The sequence below is a fragment of the Callithrix jacchus genome, chromosome 2 (assembly GCF_049354715.1).
Source record: "Callithrix jacchus isolate 240 chromosome 2, calJac240_pri, whole genome shotgun sequence".
NCBI classification, from domain to species: domain Eukaryota; kingdom Metazoa; phylum Chordata; class Mammalia; order Primates; family Cebidae; genus Callithrix; species Callithrix jacchus.
Window position 1 is genome coordinate 67,181,834 of NC_133503.1, and position 26,840 is coordinate 67,208,673.

General features: G+C 46.5%; 1 protein-coding gene and 1 long non-coding RNA gene across 2 annotated transcripts; one reads left to right on the forward strand and one right to left on the reverse strand.

The window, feature by feature from the left end:
- Nucleotides 1-8,235: 8,235 nt before the first annotated feature.
- On the reverse strand, nucleotides 8,236-16,716 carry LOC118151341 (uncharacterized). Its single transcript, XR_008479297.2, has 3 exons — nucleotides 16,123-16,716; nucleotides 15,874-16,005; nucleotides 8,236-10,708 (listed from the first exon to the last, which is right to left on the reverse strand). It is a non-coding gene; the product is annotated as an uncharacterized LOC118151341 (long non-coding RNA).
- A 3,289-nt stretch (nucleotides 16,717-20,005) lies between these two features.
- Nucleotides 20,006-26,221, forward strand: MSX2 (msh homeobox 2). The gene is made up of 2 exons (XM_008990698.5): nucleotides 20,006-20,422; nucleotides 24,498-26,221. The coding sequence occupies exons 1-2, from the start codon at nucleotides 20,044-20,046 to the stop codon at nucleotides 24,920-24,922; spliced, it is 804 nt and encodes a 267-aa protein (XP_008988946.1). The 5' UTR covers nucleotides 20,006-20,043; the 3' UTR covers nucleotides 24,923-26,221.
- The last annotated feature ends 619 nt before the right edge of the window (nucleotides 26,222-26,840 follow it).

Consider the following 26,840-nt stretch of genomic DNA (forward strand, 5'->3'; position numbering starts at 1 on the left):
GTCTAACTTCTCTTCCCTCTGTTATTCTCTAACGTAGATCCCTGCCCCTTTCCTTGGTGGCACCTGTCACAGTGTGTTACTGTTTATCTGTGTATGTAATGGTGGTGCCCTTCAGTAGAGAGCAAGCCCTGTGAGAGCAGGCATGCCATCAGTACTTGCCCAGTGAGTGATTCCATCAACACACCTCCAAAATGGAATTCTATCCATGATAACACAGACAGGCACAATTCTGATTAATTAACTCATCTGACCCTCACAACCACCCTGTGAGGTGGTTCTATGATTATCCCCATTTGTTAGATGAAGAAACCAAAATACAGTGAGGCAAAGTAACTTGCCCAGGGTTACCCAGCTAGAAGATGGTAGAGCTGGGACTGGACCCAGGCTGTGATCTGGAACCACTAGACTGCACAGCTCCCCAAATCAATTTTCTTCCTGTGGTTAACATCCAGACAAGCCAGTGGGTCAGTCCAGAAACCAGGGAGTCCTTCTCAACTCTCTTCCCTCCCTCCATACTCTCAGTTCCTTTCCTACCACAGATCATGGCACCATATTCAGCTGTGTCTATCACCAGACGCCTTGGGTTGTCCCTGAGCCCTCCTTCCCCTCTTCTTTACTGACCCACCCACCAGCAGGTCAAGTCCAGTTCTCCTTAAACCACCCGTGATTCCACATCCTTCCCTCCATCACCTCTGCTGCTTTCTTGGTCCTGCCCATCTCCAGAGCTTATATTTGGATAACTGCAGCCACCTGATGAATGATCTCCTTGCTTCTCCAATTGCCCCCTGATCCATCCTCCACTCCACTCAGAGGGGAGGAAGATCTTCCAGAAATTGAGTTATATCACATCATGCTCTACTGCACATCCTTCCATGGCTTCCCTTTGCCTTAAAATAAAAGTGCAAAGGGCACTCATTAGGCAGAATTTAATATTCAGGATTGTTAAATACTTCTGCTTGGTGCTAATGAGCTTAGCACTCCATCCTAAAATCTCTCTGCATGAAACATAATTTGCCAGTGATGTCCCCGCCACAGGTGTTAGATATCTCCTGCCCCATCCCCATTCCATGCAGTCTAGAAAGGAGGCCTTCTTTGTGTTCTTCAAATACGTTATGCATTTTCCTTTTCTTTTTTTTTAATTGAGACAGAGTCTTGCTCTGTCGCCCAGGCTGGAGTACAATGGTGCAATCTTGGCTCACTGCAACCTCCGCCTCCTGGGTTTAAGCGATTTTCCTGCCTCAGCCTCCTGAGTAGCTGGGATTACAGGTGCATGCCACCACACCTGGCTATTAAGTTTTTATATTTTTAGTAGAGACGGGGGTTCAGCTTGTCGGTTAGACGGGTCTCGAAGTCCTGAACTCATGATCCACCCGCCTCCGCCTTTCAAAGTACTAGGATTACAGGCACGAACTACTGCACCTGGCCATGTCATGCTTTTTCTAGCCTTCATGCATGCTCTCCCCTCTTCCTGATTCCTCTCCTCTCCAGATGTTCATGTAGCTTCCGCTTAGCCTCAAGGTGTCGGAGTAAACATCCTCTCCTTGGAAGGCCCCCCTAGGCCAGCCTAGCTAAATTGAAATCCCTGATGCCCGGACCCTTCACTGTTTTGTTTTTCTCTATTCCAAGCGCTTACTGCAAAGTTCAGTGTCAGTTTGTCTGTTTTCAGGGTTTCTGTGTGATTGTGTGCACACGTCAGCCTTCTAAGACCCTAGACCACACCAATATTTCTGCTTGCCATTGTACCTCCAGATCCTAGAACCGTGTGGCTGGTACACAGTAGGCACTCAGTTAATATTTGTTGAAGAAGGAATAAATGAACGTCTGGGATTATGGCCTCTATAACTTGGCTTCCAAATATCTGGTTAGAGGAAACTGAAAATAATGCAGAACAAACCAAAGAGGAAAACCCATGGGGGCAAACCCTATAGTTTCCAGCAGTAAATTCTTGACCTTTTTGTTTCTCTTTCCAAGATTGTCTGTAAAAAGGGAAAAATAAGGTTTTTAAAAAACTCTCTCTGCCAAGTTTTTGCCTAGAGCACATTTTTACAGCTGAGTAATAAACCCCAGAAAAACATGCATTATGATGGAAACACTGAACGACGTCTGTCCCAACAGGGTCGCTGCGGCTGCCGAGATGGAGGAACATTCTTGTCAAAAAAAAAGAGAGAGAAAAGGAAGAAGAATTGGATTAGGTAAATATTTATCCCAAGAAGCAGTGCTGCTGATAATGAGGAATTTTTGGCTTCCCTTCACAAACCAGATCTTTATTTGTTTTCTATCCCAATTACTTTTATGACACTTGGGTTTTCTTCACAGTGAAAATGCTAGGTTGACTAAGAGAGTGTGAGGGAGTTTGGGAGAAACAGAGATATTTGTATCCGTTGGCCCTCTTTGCAAACTTTAGAGCCCCCGCCCCCCCAGTTTCATGTTCAAGAGAAGGGTATAAATATCGCTGTCTTGCTCCCTATACTGCCCTGGAGCCTCCAGAAAGAGGCATTTTCCAAGAAAGGGAATTCTTTTTGGCTGCTGTTGTGGTGTTGGAAACAGACCTCGACTTAAATTCAGAAGTCTGAAGTTTGGATCCTTCTTTACCCTGACAATAGCTAAGCCTGAGCAAATAGCTTGTTTCCTCTGAGCCTCAGTTTCCCTGCTGTCAGGAGAAAAGAGAACACCAAGGCTATGTGTGGGGTGGTGGCACACTGTCTCTCCACTTTTCCTCCTCCATATGTGCCACACCTGGCCAGCAAGGGAACCCTTTCTGAAATCAGTGCCAGGATTCTGACTAAACCTGATCATGCAGGATGCATAGGAGATGGATCGCAGAAAAATGGAGGCAAGGTAATGAAAATGACCACAGTCCTTTCCTGGAGTTCATTGGAAGACACATTCTATGGGAAATCATGACAACAGAATAAGTTCGTTCCAGCCAAATTCGACTTAGAGTTGACTTTTTAAAACTCCTTTAATTGTAAAAGTAATGGAGCACTCAAGAAGATTCTGAAAACGAACTCACAGATTTATCCCACGACCCCAACACCCCCAATTACTTTCCCGTCTGCATATTTTCTTTCTGCCCATGTGTGGCCTGCACTTCCGGTTGTAATGGGAAACATGCTCCATGAAAAACAGAGAGGGGAGCCAAAAGATGCTCTAGGCTACTTCTCTCTCTCTCTCTTTCTCTCTCTCTCTCTTCATTTATTTATTTTTTACTATGCTTATAAACAAAGCTGTGGAACTCCCCTGCCCTGGACACCAACCCACTTTTGTTTTTTTAAGGTTTTGTTGTTGTTGTTGTTGTTGCTGTATTTAAACTTTTTAAAAATTCATTTATTATTTATTTATTTTTAATATGATACAAACTGGTTCTGAGTTCCCTCTCACCGTGGGAGTTTCATCTCTGGCCCCAGCAGCCTCTGCCAGTGGCAAGAGCTGACTTATTGCTGATGTCAACACATGGCCAAGTTGGCTTCATCCTGAGCCGTGAACGAAGCGCAGGAGCCGGGACAGCTGCGCACTGTTCTTGCCGGCACTCAGGTTGCATTGTGCTGGATCGCCTAGGTAACCGATAGCCAGCCTCAGAAATGAAGTAGGGTGGGAGCCGAGAAACAATTCCCATCACCCCTCCTCCTCCTCCTCAAATAGTCAGCTGGTCTCTGTTAGTCATTTCAGTCAATAGTTTTCAGAAACCTCTGCTGCCACTTATTTTTATATATATATATTTTTAAAGATGGGGTTTCACCATGTTGGTCAGGCTGGTCTTGAACTCCTGACCTCAGGTGATCCACCAGCCTTGGCCTCCAAAGTGCTTGGATTACAGGCATGAGCCACCACACCCAGCTGCTGCCATTTATTAAAATGCCTACTATGTGCCCAAACAGGCAAATGTTTGCTGAGTTTATCACTAATATCCCCAACAACTCTTCAAGCTTAGTGTGATTACCTCCCATTCTAAAGACAAGAACAATGAGGATCAGAGAGGTTGAGTGACTTAACCAAGGCCACACAGCCCCACATTTCTGTCTGACTCTGAGGTGTGTAGTCTTCCCATGGCAGCGATGTCCAGGTAAGAACTAATAAGCTAGCAAATGTATTTTTCTTCCAAGAGAAGACCTAAATATTTTTTATTTGAGGACCTATTGACAAAGGCAGAATGGGTCATTAATTTCCATTCCACCTCTCACATTTTAATGCCCAGGTTTGCTATTACTAAATTCTTCAATTTGATTGTCCATGAGTTTGGAGATCCATGTGACTGTTCAAGAATCAGTTCTGAGCTCATGCCAAGAGTAGAACTATCAGTGATTGGGTCCAAGCTGCCCATATGCTGCTCCATTGAGAATGGGGCTGATTATGAAGTCAGAGGGATCCATTGTCACGGAAACTTACCATACTCTCTTGGTCCATTTAAGGGTGGAGCAAACATGCTGGCTGGACAGGTTGTTCTGTACTGATGGCAATCTCTTGTTCTCCCAAGGCCCTAAAGAGCTGCCTCAGCTTCCCACAGAGTCTGGAGAAATCCTTCAGAAAAAGATGACCCCAAACCTGGGCTTCAGGACTGTCCAAGAGCTCAAAGAAATTACAGAGGGCTGTGGGGAAATAAATCTTTTCTACAGGTTGAGGAGAAGGATAGAACCAGAGGAATTAAGAAAGAGAGGGAAACAGGAAAAGATAGAGGGCAAAGAGAGCTGGAAAGAAACTCTCAAAGGTTCCCATGAGCATTAATAGGAACTCTAACCTTAGTATCAGCAGTGTGTCCTACCTGGCCCTTTTGTAGGAATTCAAACCTTGGGAATTCCGTTGCTGCTGCTGCTTCTAACACACTCATTGCCAAATGCTGTATCGGTTAGAAAGCAAATCAGTGAGGATTACATGAAACAACACAGTTAATTATCCAGCTGCCTTGTGAAGTCCCCAGGGATTCCATTGGCAAGGCTGTGTCCGAGGCTTTTCCTGCATAGTGGTACATCTGTCTGCCCTCCCTCCCCTGCCCTCTTACCCAGACCCAGAGTGGATGGAGCAACACAGCTCTTCTGTTCTAAGTCGACTGCTGCCTCGACCCAGGACTCAGGTGTGTGGGGCTACTGAAAGTGAACTCTGGGCCGAACTTGGTGGCTCATGCCTGTAATCCCAGCACTTTGGGAGGCCGAAACGGGCAGATCACTTGAGATCAGGAGTTTGAGACCAGACTGACCAACATGGTAAAACCCCGTCTCTACTAAAAATATAAAAATTAGCTGGGTGTGGTGTTGCATGCCTGTAATCCCAGCTACTAGGGAGGCTGAGGCAGGAGAATTGCTTGAACCTGGGAAGTGGAGTTTGCAGTGAGCCAAGATTGTGCCACTGGAAGCCAGCCTGGGTGATAGAGCAGGACCCTGTCTCAAAAAAAAAAAAAAGGAACTCTGAGGACAGAACTTTTGGGTGGCAAGGGAAGAGCATGAGTACCATGAAGATAGCATGAGGAGAGGCCACTCCCCATCCCTTTACCATGCAATCAGACCTGCAATGCCAGAGCAGCCTCCCCCTAGTCTGGGGACATGTTAGGTACCATCTCTATGTGTTCCAGAGGTCACTCAGTTTCCTCCCTGCCTCTCCATTTCCGATGCCACTCCTTTCTTCCAGACTTGTCAGCAATTTCAGGAGACTTGCAGCAACCTCCTCTTTTTGCTTTTAGTAGTTTCCCTAATGCTTCTCCAGATAGTTTATTTTCTCTTTTTTGGGGGGTGGTGGTGGGAGACAGAGTCTCACTCCGTTGCCCAGGCTGGAGTGCAATGGCATGATCTTGGCTCAGAGCAACCTCTGCCTCCCGGGTCCAAGTGATTCTCCTGCCTCAGCCTCCCGAGTAGATGGGACTACAGGCAACCACCACCACATCCGGATATTTTTTTTGTATTTTTTGTAGAAACGGGGTTTCTCCATGTTGGTCAGGTTGGTCTTGAACTCCTGACCTCAAATGATCTGCCCGCCTTGGCCTCCCAAAGTGTTGGGACTACAGGGGTGAGCTGCCATGCCCCACCCTCAGGTAGTTTCTTAAAGAGGTATGGTAGAACTCTATTGCTCCCCTGCTCAAAACCATCTATGGCAGAAGTTAAAACAGAGCAATGATCTCCAGTGGGGGCAGAGAGGGGGGAAACAACACTGGGAGTCAGCATGTGCAGTGGAGCAGGGTTTTTAGGAAGTCATCCAGCCGTGCCCACTCAGGTTAAAAATACACACATCTGGCTCTGGCAATCTCAGCTTTGAAAATTAAACTTTAAAAATAAGAGTGTGGCTCAGCATGGTGGCTCACACTTGTAATCCTAGCACTTTGGGAGGCCAAGGTGGGTAGATCACCTGAGATCAGGAGTTCGAGACCAGCCTGGCCAGCATGGTGAAACCCCATCTCTACTAAAAATACCAAAAGAATTAGCCGAGCATGGTGGTGCACACTTGTATTCCCAGCTACTTGGGAGGTTGAGGCAGGAGAACCGCTTGAACCCAGGAGGTGGAGGTCACAGTAAGCCGAGATCGTGCCATTGCACTCCAGCCTGGGCAACAAGAGCAAAACTCCATCTTTAAAAAATAAATAAATAAGAGTCTAATTATGAAAGTTAGCAAAGTTTTCTTTCAAGAATTGTTGTTGGCAGTAACAATTTGGACAAAAAATACAATAATGTTCATCAATAAGAGGAAATGGTTAAATGCATAGCAATATGACACTACTATGGAATATAAAAAGAATGGATTGGGTTATAATTGATTGACAGGATAAAATGTCTAGGATATGAGTTAAACAAGAAAAGCAAGTAGTACAGGTAGGTAAATAGTCACATGTCACACATGCAGGTACACAAACGCACAAAGACACCATCAATTCCCACCTTTCAGAATTTATATCTGCTATTTTGTGTTTATATACAGAGATGAACATATAATGATACACATGAGATTGCTTTTTTTTTTTTTTTAAAGACAGGGTCTCACTCTTTTGCCCAAGCTGGAGTACAATGGCACAACCATAGTTCACTATAACCTTGAACTCCTGGGCTCAAGCTATCCTCCCACCTCAGCCTCCCTAGTAGCAGAGACTGCAGACACCTGGCTAATTTTAAAAATTATTTTTTTAATTTATTGACTTACTTTTGAGATGGAGTCTCACTCTGCTGCCCAGACAAGAGTGCAGTGGCGTGATATCGGCTCACTGCAACCTCCAACTTCTGGTTAAAGCAGTTCTCTGCCTCAGACTCCCAAGAAGCTGAAATTACAGGTGCCTGCCACCACACTGGGCTAATTTTTGTATTTTTAGTAGACCAAGTTTCACCATCTTGGCCAGGCTGGTCTTGAACTCCTGACCTCATGATCCACCTGCCTTGTCTTCCCAAAGTACTGGGATTATAGGTGTGAGCCATGGCGCCCAGCTAATTATGTTTTTTTGTAGAGACAGGGGTCTCCCTCTGTTACCCGGGCTGTTCTCAAACTCCTGAATTCAAGAGATCCTCCTGCCTCAGCCTCCCAAAGTGCTGAGATTACCAGCATGAGTGACCCCACCCAGCCAAGACCAGCCAAGACTGTTAATACTAGTTATGTTGGGTGGCAGAATGAAGAGAAGATGAGGGAGATTATTCATTGCTTTCATGTCTTTGATTTGTTTCACTGGTCATAGTGAACACATACTGCTTTTGAAATTCTAAGAGTCATTTAAGATAGGATGACAGAAAAAAGAAAAGAAAGAAGAAAAGTAAACAGCAGAGAAGGGAAGGGAGGGGGAGGGAAAGAAGAAAGAAAAAACCCTTCACGGTCTCACCACAGCTTTCCAAGGCCTGGCTCCCTGCTCCACCTGTCCTCTCAGCCTGCTTGTGCCCCGACTCCCCACTTCTGCCTAGCACCCAAATACACAGACGAGGTCATTTCAATTCTCTTGCTTTCTTATCTCCTGATCCCTCTGCCAGAAACCACCTCCTCCTTCTCAACCTGCCAAATTCCTTCAAAGTTTGGCCCAAATGCCACCTCCTCCAAACAGCGTTCCCCTGCCTCCCAGGGGCCATCAGTCCCACTCCAGGCTCCCACATACCCTACACCCTTTGGTGTCACATTCCACTGTACCCTGCTGCAGGGGCTGCACTTTCAAATGCCTGGGTGGTGGCCACTAGAGTCTGCAGGTTCCACCTAGAGAACCTGCCCTGGAGAGCCCAGGGCCACCCTCCTTCAGACTGATGTAGAGAAGCCAGGATTCCAGATTTCTGTGGGAAGCCCCTGATTTTTAACTGTTGGCAACTTATTGAAATGTTCAATAAACTCTCTTCAGGTGAGCAAGAAAGAAACGAATTCTGCGACATAAGTCTGGCATTGGAGCAGTCATTATTTATTTATTTTTTTGACGGAGTCTCGCTCTGTCACCAGGCTGGAGTGCAGTGGCGTGATCTCAGCTCACTGCAACCTCCACCTCCTGGGTTCAAGCAATTCTTTTGCCTCAGCCTCCCGAGTAGCTGGGACTACAGGCGTGAGCCACCACACCCAGCTAAGTTTTGTAATTTTTAGTAGAGACGGGGTTTCACCATGTTAGCCGGGAATGGTCTCAATCTCTTACCTCATGATCCACCCGCCTCAGCCTCCCAAAGTGCTGGGATTACAGGTGTGAGCCACCGCGCCCAGCCTGGAGCAGTCTTTTAACATCGGTATTGGGTAACTGGGTACTTGATAGATCTGTCTTTCCACCGGAGTGGAAGACTGTTTAGGGCAAGAACCTGTCTGGGTAGTCTTTGCATTCTAGGTTTAGCGCCAACCCAGCACACAGATACTGAAGGAAGGAGGGAAGAAATGTGGGAAACAGCAGGGAGGATGAAAGAAAGGGGGAAAAGGGCCCATCAGGCAATGCGTTTAATCATTTATGAAAAGTAAAAGTAAAAATGTTTTTCCATCTTGTTTGCAACTTACATGTATTGTGTTTTGTGTTTTTGTTTGTTTTAGCAACAGAGTCTCACTTTGTCACCCAGGCTGGAGTGCAGTGGCACTATCTAGGCTCATTGCAGCCTTCACCTCCTGGGTTCAAGCAATTTTCATGCCTCAGGCTCCCAAACTGCTGGACTACAGGCATGTGCCACCACACCTGGCTAGTTTTTGTATTTTTTGTAAAGATGGGGTTTTGCTGTGTTATCCAGGCTGTACTTGAACTCTTGGTCTCAAATGATCCACCCACTTCGGCTTCCTGAAGTGTTGGGATTACAGGCATGACCCACTGCAACTGGCCTTTTGTTCATTGGGGTTTTTGTTGAGACAAGTTCTCTGTTGCCCAGGCTGGAGGGGAGTGGTGCAATCATAGCTCACTATAGCCTCAAACTTCTGGGCTCAAGTGATCCTTTCACTCAGCCTCCAAAGTCCTGGGGTCACAGACGCTTGCCACCGCACCTGGCTGATTGTTTTATTTATTGTAAAGAGGAGGTCTCATTGCATTGATCAGGCTGGTCTCAATGAAATCCTGGCCTCAAGTGGTACTGCCACCTTGGCCTCCCAAAGTGCTGGGATTACAGGCATGAGCCACCATGCCTGGCCTGCAGTTTAGGTGTATCTTAATTTGACCACACAGTATAGATGTTCTATGGATAATGTAAAAATGCCTGCTAGGGGAATGGCAGTCTCCATATCCAGGCCCTAAAGATGAGCCAGTGAAACAAAGGATATAGTGATGTTTTCCTCCCCTCTTTTGCAAGTACTACTCAGCTAGTAGATAACTAGGTTCAGTGTAAATAAGTTTGTGTTTTGACCAAATTCACCAATTCACTGTTTACTAATGATACTAACAACTCCAAGCATCCAGGAAAATGTGGAGGCTTCTATTATCTCCATCATCATCATCATAATGTGGTCCTCTATTATCTCCACAGTAAATTCTTCCTTCAAACCTTGGAGGTCAGAATAATCACAACCCTCATAGTTTTATAGATAAGGGATCCAAGGTTCAGAGAGGGGAAGTAACTTGCCCAAGGCCACTCATCTGGAAGGAGGTGGGGCAGGATTCCACCCAGATTCTGTGCTGTTGGCAATGCAGTGTCGCTACTCTAAATCAGTGTTAACCCCAATTTCAGGCATCCACCTCTGCAATTGTTCTTAAGAACAATCATTCTGATTGTGGGCTTTATCCGAGGACCAACAGTGCTATTATTTAGTTAATGTTTAACTTAAAATAAATTCTCATTTTAACACTCAATAATTTGTAACCTGAAATTTGCCATGGTATTACTTAACAACCTTAGCCAGGTTAACTCTGAAAACGAGTAAAGCGAAAGCAACACTGTGTGGTTATTTTCTGGCTTGGTGCTGTGGTTTCCTGAAGGTTGAAACCGGGTGCTTTGGCCCCAGGGACACTGGCGATTATTTTCGTGGTGTTAAAGTTGTACTGAGGCAGTCTCCCGAGTAAAGTGGAAGGATTAAGAGACGTTGAAAATGAAATCCCTTCGTCGTCTCATGCTTAAATGCTACTTCATACCCTGTCCCGAGACTCTCCAAAATCATTTTCCTGGGAAAAGCTGGTGCCACCACTTGGGCAAAGCTTTCTTGTGCTGCCCAAAAGGCCCTGAGGATTTTTGGCAGTGTAATTTTCATAAGCCTCTTTGCAACTGTCCACACCAACAGCATTGGCTCTAATTTTGTCATTAACAATGAATGATCCATCTGGTTTCCTCCCAGTCTTCCCATCCGCTGAGTCAAAACTTCCCTCCTTTCTCAAATGAGAGAGCTGCAACAGGAAACAGAAGAAATTATGTTCCTTGCATTTTGTATCCATGATCCCATTTAATTCTTCTCAACCCCTGAAATAGAGATTAGTGGCCCCATTTTCTTTTCTTTTCTTTTTTTTTAAAGATGGGGTTTCACCATGTTGGTCAGGCTAGTCTCAACTCTCAACCTCAGGTGATCAGCCCGCCTCGGCCTTGTAGAGTGTTGGGATTACCGGCGTGAGCCACCGAGACCAGCCAGTGGCCCCCATTTTCTAATGCAGAGAATGTGGTCCTACTCAGAGAGGTGGGGGGAATTGCAAGTCACACTGGACACAGGATAAAATTTGGGCACAAAACAAAAATTAAAAAAAAATTGGGGTTCCAACCTCCCCAGCCTGACTCCTATGATCCTTCCATCCAACTGGAAATCTCAGTCAGCCTGGTGGTAGACAGGAACAGGGGCTGTATTTTTCACCCACTCCTTTTTTTTTTTTTGGAGACAGAGCCTCCCTGTCACCTAGGTTGGAGTGCAGTGGCACGATCTCGGCTCACTGCAACCTCGCCTCCCGGCTTCGAGCGATTCTCCTCCTCAGCCTCTCCAGTAGCTGGGATTACAAGCACAGGTCACTATGCCCAGCTAATTTTTTGTTTTTTAGAGACAGGGTTTCACCATATTAGCCAGGCTGATCTCAAACTCCTGACCTCAGGTGATCTGCCTGCCTCAGCCTCACAAAGTGCAGGGATTACAGGCGTGAACCACCATGCCTGGCCTCACCCACTTCTTTTTTTTTTTTTTTTTTAATCATAGAACCACTATAGAACCAGAGCAGACATGAAATGCAACTAAACCCCCTCCTTTTGCTAGTGAGGGAGATGAGGAACTCAGAGGGCAGAAAGATCTACTCAAAGTCACCCCAAAAGGGAGTGATGTGGAGATCAGAACCCTTCCTTCTTGGCAGTGGGGGTGGATGTGAGTAGGTGGGGGTGTGCGTCTAGGTCCTTTCCCTTCACTTTCCCTATCTTCTCCACAAAGACTTGCAAATTCATTGGCAAAAACCATGAATTTGCAAAAAACAAAAAACTGTGGAAAGGTGACAAAGAGAAAAAGTCCCAGTTTGGGCCGGATGCAGTGTCTCTCACCTGTAATCTCAGCACTTTGGGAAGCCAAAGTGGGCAGATCATGAGGTCAGGGGTTCAAGACCAGTCTGGCCAACATGGTGAAACCTGTCTCTACTAATGATACAAAAATTAGCAAGGTGTGGTGGTGGGTGCTGTAATCCCAGCTACTCTGGAGGCTGAGGTAGGAGAATCGCTTGAACCCAGGAGGCAGAGGTTGCAGTGAGTGAGCCGAGGTTGTGCCACTGCACTCCAGCCTGGGTGACAGAGCGAGACTTCGTTTCAAAAAAAAAAAAAAAATTCTAAATACATTTGAGTCTTTTTTTTCGTTGTAGAAACACATCTTCGCCATGGACGGTGGCTCACGCCTGTAATCCCAGTACTTTGGGAGGCCAAGGCAAGCGGATCATAAGGTTAGGAGTTAGAAATCAGCCTTACCAACATGGTGAAACCCCATCTCTACTACAAATAGAAAAATTAGCGGATCATGGCACCTGTAATTCCAGCTACTCGGGAGGCTGAGGCAGGAGAATCACTTGAACCTGGGAGGTGGAGGTTATGGTGAGCCAAAAACTGTGCCATTGCACTCCAGCCTGGAAGACAGAGCAAGATTCCATCTCAAAAAAAAAAAAAAAAAAAGAAAGAAACACACCTTCATATAGAAAGACATGTGGCAAGATGAAGATATTACTAAAGCGAATGGGCGAAGATAACAGCATGATGTCCAGTTTCTCTGGCTGATTTTATAGTATTATTATTATTATTATTATTATTATTATTTTGAGATGGAGTTTCACTCTTATTGCCTGGAGTGCAATGGTGGGATCTCTGCTCACTGCAACCTCCACCTCTTGGATTCACGTGAGCCTCCTGCCTCAGCCTCCTAAGTAGCTGGGATTACAGGCACCTGTCATCACACTTAGCTAATTTTTTGTATTTTTAGTAGAGAGGGGGTTTCACCATATTGGCCAGGCTGGTCTCGAACTCCTGACCTCAGGTGATCCACCCGCCTTGGTTTCCTAAAGTGCTAGAATTACAGGCATAAGCCACTGCACCTAGCCCGTCTCTGGCTGATTTTAGCCAAGGATAAGAGAAATTCAATCTTAGGGATGATGGAGAGAAATCAGTTAGGGGTCTGGAGTCAGATTCACCTGTGGTCATATGCTGACTGAAACATCTAGTTGCTACAAAACCTTGGGTAAGCACAACCTCCCCACTTCTTGACCATCTGTGAAATGAGTAATTTCGTTATGGAGAAATGCGACAATTAATTGCAAGTCTAGTGACTTTCTGGGTCTGGGGTGGAATTAACACTCAGTTTTCCCGTGGACAGTTTGAAATTCTGCCCCTGCCCTGCAAAAATCCAAACCAGCACTAGCTACAATTGTGAGAGCAGCCCTCATAATTCACGGTTCATTCCGAGTCACTGGTGAAGGCAACCTTTCAGTGAGTCACCCTGCAGGCTCCAACACCACCTGGATTTATTCATTTATTCAACAAATAGTTATTGAGCCCCTTACCATGCCAGAGGCTCTTCTGGGCACTGGACACAGCGCTATGAACCCATGACAAATCCTGGGGCCCCCAAATCAGGTCTTTATGGAGCCAGGCCCCAAAAGGCATGGTCTCCACACCAGTGTGGGCCCCTATAAGACGCAGGGCATTTCAGCCAAACCTAAACAATGTGATGCGCTCTTCTACCGAACTCCCTCTGTGACCTCTGGCAACTGGCCTCCCCTTCCAGACCTACATTTCACCTAGGCGGTGAAATGGGGTGATAGACAGGAAGGGGTAGAGGCAGAAAGGGAGGAGGGAAATTCACACTCCCCATAACCAGTGAGGTTCTGGATGTGAAAGCATTGCAAATAAGTAAAGCTAAGATGCACTGTTTTCTGATTACCAAGGCAAGAGGTCTTCCTGCAGATGGTGACCAGCAGCTCCCTCCAAAAGCTGGCACAAACCTGGCGCTCAGCTCCAACACCCCAACTCCTCACCCCAAAATGACTAACAACACTTAGAATAATTGCTTCTAATTGTCTTTATCCTCCAAATAAAGCAAACCCTGCTCATTCCCCACCAGGCAACTAGAAGAAGCGGGTGGAGCAACTGGAAGAGATTATCTGTCTTAATTAAAAAACATAATTATGCCTATTAAGTAACCCCTCAAACATCCTCTTCCCATCCTCTCCACGTGTAGTCTGTTGCATTCTGAAGCTGAAACAGCTTGGAGACCACCAAATAAGACAGATTTGAGATTTCTGTTAAACTATTTGGAATCCATAATCCAGAATACCCTTTGCCATAATCTAGAGTGCTAGGGCTGACAGCAATCTGCGTGTGTGTCCATGCTAGTGATTAAGCCCATCCCAGACTCAACAGCCCATCTGTCAAGTTGGAAGAAAATGGAAATAGTAGATACTTTATTGCTGTGAGCAATTCCAGATGCCTTCCCTCTCACATTTACAGCAACTTCTGCTGCAGGCAAAATACATAAATTTTAGAATCAGCCAAATCCTTATTTGCATCTTTGCCAGGTATTTTCTAGTTGTGAGGAAAACCTTATCAGGCCTTAAGCTTCAATTCTTTCTTCCTTCAGGAGGAATAAGGGCCCAAACATCAAAGGATTGCTTGAGGGGTAAGTGGGAGACAGCTGACGGTTATTGAACCTTGATTAAAACCTCACCTCTGCTCAGTCCTGTATAGGTAGTTATTCTAGTTTTACAGATGGGTAAACTGAAGGGGTGGGGGAGGGCAGAGATTTGTGAAAGGCAGAGCAAGATCACCTAGGTGTCCTCCTGGGTGACCTGGCTAGTTCCCTAGGGCTGCAGCCACCCTGCTTCCTGAAACCACCTCTTCCAGGGAGCCCTTTGAGTCTTTCTCTGCAGACAAACCAGCCTGGGCCCTGCTCCTGAGACCTTTCCTCCAATCAGACAGGGGTTGGGAAGAGGCCAGTGATCCATGCCCAGAGGCTGGGAGACAGGAGACAATACCTGCTGTTTGTCTAAACCTAAGCAGTTTCTTCTTCCCTTAATCCCCACCTCTCCCTAGATAGATCTGCCAATCTGCTTCCTTCTCAAAAGGTGAGTAGTCATTCCCATTTTACAGAAGAAAAAAAAAAAAAAAAGAGGCTCCAGAAAGTCCCTTGCCTCAAATCATCCAATATTGGATCATTCGATTTCAAATGTGCACGATGCCCAGGAAGATCTATTGGAAAGGGAAGTAGAAAGTAACATCGGGCTCACGCCTGTAATCCCAGCACTTTAGGAGGCCGAGGCGGGTGGATCACGAGGTCAACAAATCAAGACCATCCTGGTCAACGTGGTGAAACCCCGTCTCTACTAAAAATACAAAAAATTAGCTGGGCACGGTGGTGCGTGCCTGTAATTCCAGCTACTCAGGAGGCTGAGGCAGGAGAATTGCCTGAACCCAGGAGGCGGAGGTTGCGGTGAGCCGAGATTGCGCCATTGCACTCCAGCCTGGGTAACAAGAGTGAAACTCTGTCTCAAAAAAAAAGTAACATCGATAATGACTTAAATGATAATAATATCCAATATTAACTGAATACTAGGCACTCTCATGTTAGAGATGCGGAATCTGCAGCGCAGAAAAGTGAAGTGATTTATCCAGAGTCTCACAGGAAATGCATGGTTCAACCTTACTTAAAGCCAGTTCAGCTCTAGGAGAACAGAGGCTCCCGGGTCAGTCCCTGCTTTCAGCACACTCGGTGCTCCTCGGTATTTTGTAAGGCTTTTCACCTAGTTCTCACCAGCAACCCCGTGGACTGGGCATTAGCATCCCCATTTTCGGAAAAGGGAAACCAAGACCTAGCAAGGTGATGGTGGAAAACGGTGAGAAGTAGGGTCTGGATTTGAATACAGAACTAAAGAAGGCGGACCCACAACTCCTCCCCTCACACCTGCTGCCTCCAGGAACTAGCTGTCCCCAACAACTCGCCACCCTCTTTCCAGGCTGTGGGACCCGCAGGAGATGCAGCTTCTTTTACCACTAGCTCCACTACCCTCATCCTTGTGATGGTCTTCCACGGGCATGGTGGGGAATTAGGCTTTACCACTGCTGAAGTCAGGCCAGCCTCACTGCTCTCTGCGCCTGGACGACTTCATCTGTGGAATGGGGAGAAAACGCAGGCTTTGGCTGTGGAGGGCTTGGCGGGGGTCTTCAGGAATCAGTCCCGATTCAGGACCTTAGTGGGCGGGGCGGAACAGGAGAACAGGAAAGAACCAGCTTGGGCTTGCAGAACTTGCAAGCAAGGCATTTGTACCCCCAAAACCTCCAGCTGTTTACCCCAATACCTGCCTACCCGACTTCCACGGCTGTGTAACTCGGAAAGTGATCTCTCTAAACACCAGGAGACCGACCCGTTCCCACTCCGCAACACAACGGTAAGAAAAAATGAGCTCAGAGAGGAGCAGCCTTTTGGCCTAAGTCACACAGCAAATGTCTGGGGTGGGGGGCGGTGACCGGTATTTTGGAATTCCTGGCTGTTGTTGGCGCCCGCGTGTCTCTCCGCTTCTGATACCCTGGCTGGGTAGAATAGGCCGCTAACGAGCGCCCATTAGGAGGAATTGTCACTCTTCTGGGAGCTAGGTTGTCCCATTAGGGCGAATTGTCATTCCTCCTGGAGCGAAGTTGTCCCGGCTCCGCGCAGGCTGAGTGCCGGGGCCGAGAGCAATTAACGCGGCTCCGGCGCGGGCAGCCGCCTCTGCCCCGGGCAGCGGGGGCGGGGCAGGGCGGAGGCGGGGCGCCCGGCGCGGCTGGAGCCGGTCACCCGGCGCAGCCCCTTCCCCCGGAGCCCGCCTTTCATCTCCCCGCGCCTGGCGCCTGCCCGAAGCCAAGGCCCGTCTACAGCCCCCTTCGCTGCCCTTCCCCCGTCCCTTTCTAGCCGCCGGGATCCAGCGTTCGGCCCTCGGGGTTACAAACGCTGAGGTCTGCGCGCAGCGCGTCACAGTTTGCAAGGAGTGTTTTCTCCTCGGGACTCGCGGCGCGCTTAACGCGGTTGCTTCAAGAAAAGGCCTGGCCAATGTAACACGCCCTGGGAGGCGCGGGAAGGGGCAGGGTTGAGGATCTGCGCTCTGAGGCCTCAGCCGCGCGGGGGGATTCCCAGGTCTCCCACTTCTACCTGCGCGACCTTGGGCAAGTATGAGTGCTTCCCAGCATTAGGCTTTCATCTGTGAAATGGAGAAAATAATCTGCTAGCAGTGGTGTGTTGAAGAAATAAGTAAGATCCTGAATAGGTCCAGGCACTAAAGCATCCTTAAGAGTTGACGCTTCCTGGTGGCTGTGTTCCGATTGGAACCTCACTTTTCGCTAGCAAATATAACAGCTACGCATACATTTACTGAGTGCCTCCTACGTGACAAAGCCAATCCTCCGCTAAATGAGTCCCCCAAACCAGGACACTTCTCAGACCGAGCCAAATTCTCAGCCCAGGGAATTTTAGAAAGAACCTACCGTAAACTCTGTGAAAGCGGGCGATGCACCTTATTTTTCGATACTTGGCAGGGAGAAAGCATTCGATACATAGTGATTGCTTTTGATATACATAAGGTTTTTAAAATGGATTTCCAGTGCCTTCTAGTGACTTTAGGTACCGTATTGAATTAGGGATTATTATCTCTCATTTTGAATATTAATAAAATGCTGGCCGGAGGAAGCAATTTAGAATGCCCAAGGTCACTCCGCCAGAAAAAGGTGAATAAAACGTTCTGAAAAAGTAGCCAAGGATGGAGCAAATGCAGACTTGCGGCTTTCCATAAAGGGGTAGAATTGTGGTGCGGTTCCAGCCTTTTCCCAGAAGTGAGCCCCTTTCCCGATTTGTGTCCACTCAATAGAGAGTTGGGAAGGGAACTGGCAGAGAACCCAGGAGCAGGTTGGTTCCGATCTCAGCATCTTTCCTATTCATGGTCAGAGCTTGGCACTCTGATTTTGAACACCAGTTATTTTTTATTCCTGCTTTCCTCTTCCTGGCTTTATAATTTATTTGTCTCAGCCTGAACTGTAGTGTTCCAGAGTAGTAAAGGGGATCTGGCTTTCCTTTCCCAGAGAAGTTCATTAAAATAAAGGAGTTCCAGTGGTATTGATTTTTGTTTCGAATTTCAATGGAATGAGCCTCTGTGTCCTATAGCTGACAGATATTAACAAGGAGTTTTCAGGAATAATTATAAAACATTGGCTGCGTTCAGCCTAACTGAAAGTTGAACCCTTCTGTAAACTTTGGCAGCTGAGAGCTAAACGAATTTCAGATTTGCTTCCAAAATATATAACCTGCACCTTGCCTTGTTCATCTAGAAGGCACAGAACTTAATCTGGATTTACCTGTACTGTATTTGAGATGCATATCAAACCAACTATCACCAAGTATGACTCAAGGGGAAAATGCATACATCTCCAGATAGTTTTTATAGTTTATTTGTTTATTTTTGCCTCCAGTTGGTTAAGAAAAAGTATGCATATTTTTTATAGTGGGAGAGAAACTCATAAGTTTTAGAAGACTATGTTTAGGACTTATTTACTTTTCTACTTTTTCAGGATCATCTTTAATCAAACCGAATTAACTGGCCTGTGCAGACTGTTTTTAATCCTCTAATACTTTTTCCAGTTCTTTCCGGGCCAGCACAGTTTCACTTCAGGGAAAGGTTTGGGGTGAAGGAAACAGTGCCTCAGAGACTACACTGGGAAGAGTTTAAGGGTCTGTAGGTCTAGGGGTCAAGTTTCTAATACTCCTGAACTGGGAGGTAGCCTCCAAGCCTTGGTCATTTAAAGAATTAAAAAACAATGTCTCTTCCCTCCAATACTCTAGGGAATGTTTACCAAGCATCTGCTGTCGGCGAGGTCCTGAGCCGGCTAACTTCCTATTTACCTCGTCCGTCGCGGGATAATCGTTCAGACATAGGAAAAGACAGCAGTAACCTGGAAAGAGTCGTCTGAAGCTATCGTTTTAGGCCAGGCGTTTCTGCGGACCCGTGGAGAGATCCAGGGTCTCTGTGCCTCGACGCTTGCTCTCCCCTTCCCCAGGCTGAGAGTCATCACTAAGGCTTTGGGAAGGAATTACCGAAGGTATAATTTGGGGTGGGATGGAGACATGTATGCTTTTATAAAAAACCAGGTGCCATGAATAAAAATATGCTTCCCAAAATGGTTTGTAGGCCTAGGGTGTGCAAACTTGGAAGTCGGTATTTCTGAGACTTGCAAACTGGAGGGAGGCACTAGATATTGGCGACTTTTCCTCCCCCCATCCCCCTCATCCCCCCCCATTACCCTCCAAGGCAAACACTGGCATTCAAACACAAACGACAAACACCGGCTCGAACAAACTCACGAACGCAGATTTGTACTGTCTTGAGAAAAAGATCGGATCCAGCCAGATCTCGCTCAGAAAGGAGATTCAGGAGACAAACACAGAGGTTTCAACTTTTTTAAAGTGCGCTGGATTTGTTTTCTAGTGAGAGATGGGGACAACTAATTTAAATTCTCCACTCCGAACTATTTGGGAGAGAGGCACCCTGACCAATTCTCGGGCTCCTTCCGGCCCCTCTTTTCCAGGGAAAAGAGTTATGAAAATAAGAGCGGACGCTGTCGAGCGCTGGCTAGTGGCGAGATACTCTTCCAAGTGCCTACATTTATTTTCACAGGGATACTGGCCTGTGAGTTTCAGCACCGACTCTCTGAAGTTGTAAAGTAAGCCAGTTCTGACGCATAGTAGGGACTTCATAAATGTTTCTGCAGTGCCGTTTGCGGATCTTTGACGTATTCTGGCGGTAGAGGGAGAGTGGGTTGGGCGCGGGGTCCCTTTTAAAGAAGGGTCAAAAGAGAAGAAATGGGATTCGGCGAACTTCCTCTTTAAATAATCGTTCTTAATTAGGTCTCGGGCTTTTCAGTTTCGGCGTGATTATAACCCTTCAGGGATCGCCTAATAACAACTCTGCTGACTGCTCCTGTAATTAACTCCTAATTTATTTCAAACAGAAAAAAAAAAAAAAGAAAGAAAGAAAAGAAAGAAAGGAGGGCCCAGCCCCTTCCGGAAGAGCCAATCGGAGACGAGCGTCTCTGGCGTCAGCGCCAGAGCCGGCGCGGATTGGCTGCGCGCGTCTCCCACTTCCCCTCGGAGGAAAGGCTCGGCTCCCAGCGCGCCCCTCCCGTCTCCCCCGCAAAAAAGTTTGAGTCGCCGCTGCCGGGTTGCCAGCGGAGTCGCGCGTTGGGAGCTACGTAGGGCAGAGAAGTCATGGCTTCTCCATCCAAAGGCAATGACCTGTTTTCGTCCGACGAGGAGGGCCCAGCGGTGGTGGCCGGGCCGGGCCCCGGGCCTGGGGGCGCCGAAGGGGCCGCGGAGGAGCGCCGCGTCAAGGTCTCCAGCCTGCCCTTCAGCGTGGAGGCGCTCATGTCCGACAAGAAGCCGCCCAAGGAGGCGTCCCCGCGGCCGGCGGAAAGCGCCTCGGCCGGGGCCCCACTGCGGCCACTGCTGCTGCCGGGGCACGGCGCTCGGGAAGCGCACAGCCCTGGGCCGCTGGTCAAGCCCTTCGAAACTGCCTCGGTCAAGTCGGAAAACGCAGAAGATGGAGCCGCGTGGATGCAGGAATCCGGCCGATATTCGCCGCCGCCCAGTGAGTGCGCCCCTGGGCCGGGGCAGGGGTAGACGGTGGCGCGGGGTACTGGAGTGAGCGGGTCACGGTGTTCCCGGCTGGGGATACCGAGACCCTTCTGCGTGCGCTCCACTCCCGGGAAAGTAAGCCCAGCGCCTCTGGACCCTTTGGTGCCCGGGGCATTTGGCGCACCGTCCGCATCCAAGACACCCTCTGGATAATAACCGCGCTGTGTGTGTCTGAGACTCCCTCGCCTTACAGATTGTTAAGCTCTAGAGCCAAACCCAGCTGGGTTTACGGGGTCGCTTGGTGGTCGGTTTCTACAGCCCTCGGTCCTGCGCTCCTGCCACTTGGTTTTTGTTTAACTGTTCCCCGGGGTCTCTTCTTAGGGAGTAAAGGAGATGGATCCATGTTCTATGAGCACTTGGATGAGCCAGGAACCAGACAGGTTCAAAACTTTGAGAGGTGTGCCCCCATTTTAAAGATGAGCTAACTGGGCTTAACCAGACATTGAGTAGAAACCATTTTCTTTCGTGAGTCCCGCCGGTGTCGAAGCCGGATCCCACGGAGGGACGGTGGCACCAGAGACGGGTGCTGGGAGGAAACGTCTCCCTGTGGTCTCCGCAGCCGGCACCTCGCCAGCGAGGTTGTGCGCTTCGCCGGGAGCGGGCTGGGGCCAGAAGCGCGCGGGCTCTTCTTGGCTCACAGTAATAATTAACCGCATTCCAGTAGGGCTTGAGAGTTTACAAAGTGATTCTCATTAGCTCACCAGATCGAGATCTCTCTAGAACCCCCAAGTGTAGATACTGGACTTGTGACTACCCTGTTTTTCAGACGTGGACGCTGAGGCTTTTAAAGAATACGGCCTTTGCTTGTCCTTCCCAGGTTACCAACAACCACTGATTGGCCAGGGGGACCTGGTGTCCACGCCCTGATCCTCTTTTTGGTGCCTTGACTACTTTTGCTTCCTCTCCCCAGAGAGACTAGGTGGAGGTCCGCTCCTGTACCCTACTTCTACAAGCGAGGCTGCAGGGATTTCTCCTCCCCTTTAGCATGCATTTTTGGTCCCTGGGTCCTTTTACAATTTGGAGACGTCGTTCTTTACAGTCTCTTACTTTTATCTCTTGGCCTTTATGGTTTCTCTACCTCCTAATTTCCCCCTTTCCCCACCCCATTTCCTACCTTTAAGAAAGGTGAGGGTGGGGATTGTGGAGGGACTTTCTCCAAAGCTGAGAGAGATCCTTTCACTATTTACATCATTCAGCCCTCAAGACTAGACGCACTGTATTTTGTGAACAAAACAAGGACATACACCCAGGCGTCAATGGCAGTCCCCTCTGGCAGTCTTTCTCCACCCTGTTAGAAACTCTGAAAGATTCAAAGAGTGAGGAGATTAAGGGACTCAGAGAATTTAAACTCAAGTTTGCATAGTGCTTTACAGCACTATTCATGGTATTATCTTATCTCCTCTGTAGGGCAGCAGCCGGCCTCTTAACAGCTGAGGACATTTCAGCAAAGTTCAGAGAGGAATCCGCAGTTTAGGCCTGACAAAAAAGAGAAAAAAAAAAAAAAAGCTTGGGACCATTTAATGATCACCTACCAGGTGGCAGACAAGGCTCTGGGCACTCTTAAAATTTTAGTACTCTGAACCACATTGAGGGATTAGTGTTACCCACTTTATTGACAGTGAAGTAGAGGCTGAGAAAATTAAAAGACTTAATTTGTTTAACAGATATTGAGTACATAGCCTATGGCTATGCTCAAAATGGAGCAGTGTCCAGAGGTTGGGAAGCCTGCCATCCTTAGGCCTGTGAGTCTGGGACGTTAACAACCCACTAGCCCTCTAAACATCCCTGGCTGTACTCAAGTTTTCCTACTCTTGGTAAGGCAACCTTGGGCCCTGGCTGTGACCTCTCTGAAAAGAGCTGGAAATTCTGAGAAAAACGTTTATAACCTGCACATTCTGCACATATATCCCGGAACTTAAAGTAAAACACACACACACACACACACACACACACACACACACACACCCATAAAGAGTTGTTGATGCTTTGGGCCTGGGGGTGGCAGCAGGAGCCCTGTGGTCGGAGCAGCGGGTCCTGAGAATGCCAGGCGATGGAGCCTGGGGCGAGAGGGAGCTACCCGCCCGGGCCTGATTTTGTTATTTGGAGGAAGTGGGATAAATGCTGTTTTGCCTTATATAATCGCATCCTTCCTCTGGCTGGTTTAAAATGGGTGGGGGGGGGGGTGGAGAGGTAGGGAGTGTTGCACTGGGAGGAAGCCTCATAGCTTCATGGTTTTGATACACATGTGTGATCTCAGTCACCTGGATTTCATAATTCAAATGGAATCTGTAGGAGCAGCTGGAATTACCCTTTACAGGTTGTAGTTGCTTCAAAATCCCACAGAGAGCGAGGAGCAAAGGTATCTACACACTAGCAACTTGGTATCTTAGCTGAGACCCTTGGGTCCTCCTGAAAGCCAGGCCTAATTTGAAAAGGCAAGAATTTTGCTGGTCTCTTGAGAGTCTCTTGGCAGCGTTGTTAATTTGTAAATTAAGAAGTTGGCTCCCCAGCTCTCTGATAACTTAGGGATTAGCATATGCAGCAGTAAAGACTTCTGTGGTAGTTTCTTACCCCTCCCTTTCCCAGATTTCTGTTCTTTGATTGATTACAGAGTCTTTTACCTCTTTTTAAGTCAGTAAAGTGATGGGTAATAGTGGAACACTAGGACAGATCCATCTCTTGTTGGAAATGGAGGCTGGGTTGGACTTCTGCTGTGTCACCTTCAAGTATGAAGTGTAAACTCTATCTTGGGCCACCAAAGTGACTAAACAAGAAATGTGACATTCTCCCAGGAGTACATTGGAGTTAATACTGCGGCTACATTTGGAAAATTAGCATAGCTCATAAAAGCCAAATGCGGAAAATTGTTTAGCATTCTATCGCCACAGCTCTATCTCCTCCACCCACGCATCTTTGAGGAAGACAAGCCGAAAGTTAGTTAATGCTGGGGAATTACACGGCTCCATTTTAAATGCGGAGTCTGGATGCTGTTGGCATACCTTTATTTTGCTTGTTTTTCCCCATAACAAACTAATCATTTACACATTTGCCCTAAGCCATAGAATGGGTAGAGAGGATGACTAAGATGTCATCACGTGCTCTCAATTCGGAGGCAGCATGATTTCCCCTGACATTTACATTTATGGGCTAGCTAATTTTTCCCTTCGTCTTAGTAAAGTTTATATTACAGAAGCACCCAGCCAAGAACCTTATCCACATCCAGATCTGTAAAATGATGTTCAGATTTTATAATCTGTGGACTGGATGCAGTGACAGCTGTGTGGTTGTTTATTGCATGGGACTGCCCCCAAATTCAAAGATGCTATTAATTTACCACAGACCTTATCTGCTTGATTATCCTTCATAAATATGCTGATGCAATCCACTTTTTCTGGTTCAGAGAGGAGACCAAGGGAAACAGCTAACCCAGTTGCTAAGACCTTTTTTATTTTCCTTCTCATATGTGATTGTCTCCATATCTAAGGGAGGCTGGGATAACTACGAACCTGGCCTCTCATTTTTAAAGACAAGAGAAATTATGCTCAGAAGAGTTTTATTTCTCACAGAACACTTGATTCCCTTGTCTTACAGTATATGTTCTATTTCTATTATCTCTAATGCTGTTTGTTTTCCATATAGAAGGTTCAATTACACCATTAGATTTCCAAACTTTTTGTTAAAAGACTCATTTTTTAAAAGTGAAGCAACTTACCCATTTATATATAGTCCATCTCCTCCCTAAGAAACACACATAATTTTGACAAAGGTACCTTTTTCAAAGATGAAACAAAGTAATGTCTTTGCATACATAGATATGTTTACATGTATATATGTGTGTGTGTGTGTATATATATATATATATATATATGTATATATTGTTTTCTTTTTTAAAGCTAAGTGCTTTCAGTTGAGAGGTGAGGCTGGAAAGGAAAAAACCTAGAGAGATGATGGGGGGACAGGCGTTTTATATTATTATTTTAATGTGACGTAGCTTGTTTTGCTAATCTGCTCCCCTCCCTGATCTCTAGGACATATGAGCCCTACCACCTGCACCCTGAGGAAACACAAGACCAATCGGAAGCCGCGCACACCCTTTACCACATCCCAGCTCCTTGCTCTGGAGCGCAAGTTCCGCCAGAAACAGTACCTCTCCATTGCAGAGCGTGCGGAGTTCTCCAGCTCTCTGAACCTCACAGAGACCCAGGTTAAAATCTGGTTCCAGAACCGAAGGGCCAAGGCGAAAAGACTGCAGGAGGCAGAACTGGAAAAGCTGAAAATGGCTGCAAAACCTATGCTGCCCTCCAGCTTCAGTCTCCCTTTCCCCATCAGCTCGCCCCTGCAGGCAGCATCCATATACGGAGCATCCTACCCATTCCATAGACCTGTGCTTCCCATCCCGCCCGTGGGACTGTATGCCACGCCAGTGGGATATAACATGTACCACCTGTCCTAAGGAAGACCAGATCAATAGACTCCATGATGAATGTTTGTTTCGAAGGGTTCTACTCTCCAAGAAGGCAGTACAAGCCAATTCTCCTGCTCTGCAAACCCTGCGTGCACCACCCTAAGCGGCTAGGCTGACAGAGCCACACGACAAAGTTGAAATTTGTTCTTTAGGCGGAGGCACCAAGCCCTGTTTTCTTGGTGTGATCTTCCAGATGCCCCCTTCTCCTTTCACAAAGATTGGCTCTGACGGTTTTTATGTATAAATATATATATAATAAAATATAATACATTTTTATACAGCAGACATAAAAGTTCAAATTATTTTAAAAGGCAAAGTTTATATACATATGTGCTTTTTTTCTATATATCACCTTCCTGAAAGAGACTGCATAAGTCTGTTTGTTGTATTTTCTTAAAGAGGGATACAGATTATTTGCAAAATTTGCTAAAGTCAATGATTTTATTGGGATTATTGACTTCTGCTTATGGAAAAGAAATATTAGAATTAGACACAATACACAAAGAAAGTATTAGATATGGGGAGATTATTCAAAGTGAAGGGGACACATCACATTTCTGCATTTTACTTGCATTAAAAGAAACCTTTATATACTACCATATTTATTCCTATCTCCCCCCTCCCCACCACCACCCCAACACACACATTTTTAAAGTTTTTCTTTTAAAAAAATTTTTTTATAAGACTAATAACTGGGATGAGAAGAATCCTGAGAATGCCTGGAGGTGAAAAATAGAAATACTTCCTAATTCTTCTCAAGGCTGTTGCTAACTTCATTTCAGATAATTGGAGAGTAAAAGGTTAAAGCCTGTTGGAAGGAATTGTTGGTTTCTGAGAAATACTAGGTACATTCATTCTCACGAATTGCAAAGGTGATTTGGATGTGTGTGTGTGGGGGGGGGTAATAGTAATTTTCTGCTTAAAAAATGAGTATCTTGTAACTATTACCTATATGCTAAATACTGAACAATTAGTAGATCCAGAAAGGAAAAAAAATATGCTTTCTCTGTGTGCGTACCTATTGTATATCCTAAACTTATTAGAAAAGTTTATATACTTTTTAACATGTTGTGGGCAGAAGGTAAAGCCATGTTTTGACTTGGTGAAAATGGGGTTGTCAAACAGCCCATTAAGCTTCCTGGTATTTCACCTTCCTGTCCATCTCTTGCTCCCTCCAATATACGTTTGTCCCTTTGAAAGGGTGCCTTGTACAATTTTATATATTTTATTGAAGAGTTATCTCTTATTCTGAATTAAATTAAACTTTTGTTTTATTGCAGTAAAGTTGTCCAAACTCACAATTATTTTAAGAGGTGCTTTCTGTTCTTAGCTAGGCTTAGCTTGAAAGTGCTACCCAGATGAGGGGAGAGCTGGTATTTTTTAGTATTTTAATGTAAATCAACCAAGAGTTGTGGCCAGATTCAGCCACGTTGGGGTAATAGGTGGTGGTGGGTGAAGCTACTGAAATACTTTGAAATATTTCCCCTAGCAGCTTGTTACTCATGGAAAAGAGGTGAAATTGCTGCTAGGAGTTCTTCAGAAAAAAATGCAGTGAAAGATAAGCTTTACATAAGTGGTGAGGCAGAGAGATCGGCTACTATCTAAGTCGTTTGTACATGATCAAGGGAAAATCTTGAACTTGAAATCTCCCAGCTACCAAAACATCAAACTTAAAACTGAGGAAAAGGGCCCTATAGCTATTTGCAAATGGACATGGTAACTAGACACATTCGCTGGGCCGAGGGATGGATGCCTGTTGCCCTTTCAGGAGTGTGTCAAATCGCATTCCGTTTACGATTCCTAGCTCCTTCCAAGGAGATGGACTCGGAACACTCTTCGGTTTGAAGTGGGAAGGTGGTTCATTCAAGTCCTTTTGCAGCCCAGCCTCTCTCCCAGTGGAAACTGG

Coding starts and splice junctions, on each gene's coding strand:
- MSX2 (XM_008990698.5), top strand. CDS start 20,044: ATGGCTTCTCCATCCAAAGGCAATGACCTGTTTTCGTCCGACGAGGAG. Junction 20,423..24,497: donor CCGATATTCGCCGCCGCCCA/GTGAGTGCGCCC, acceptor CCTGATCTCTAG/GACATATGAGCCCTACCACC.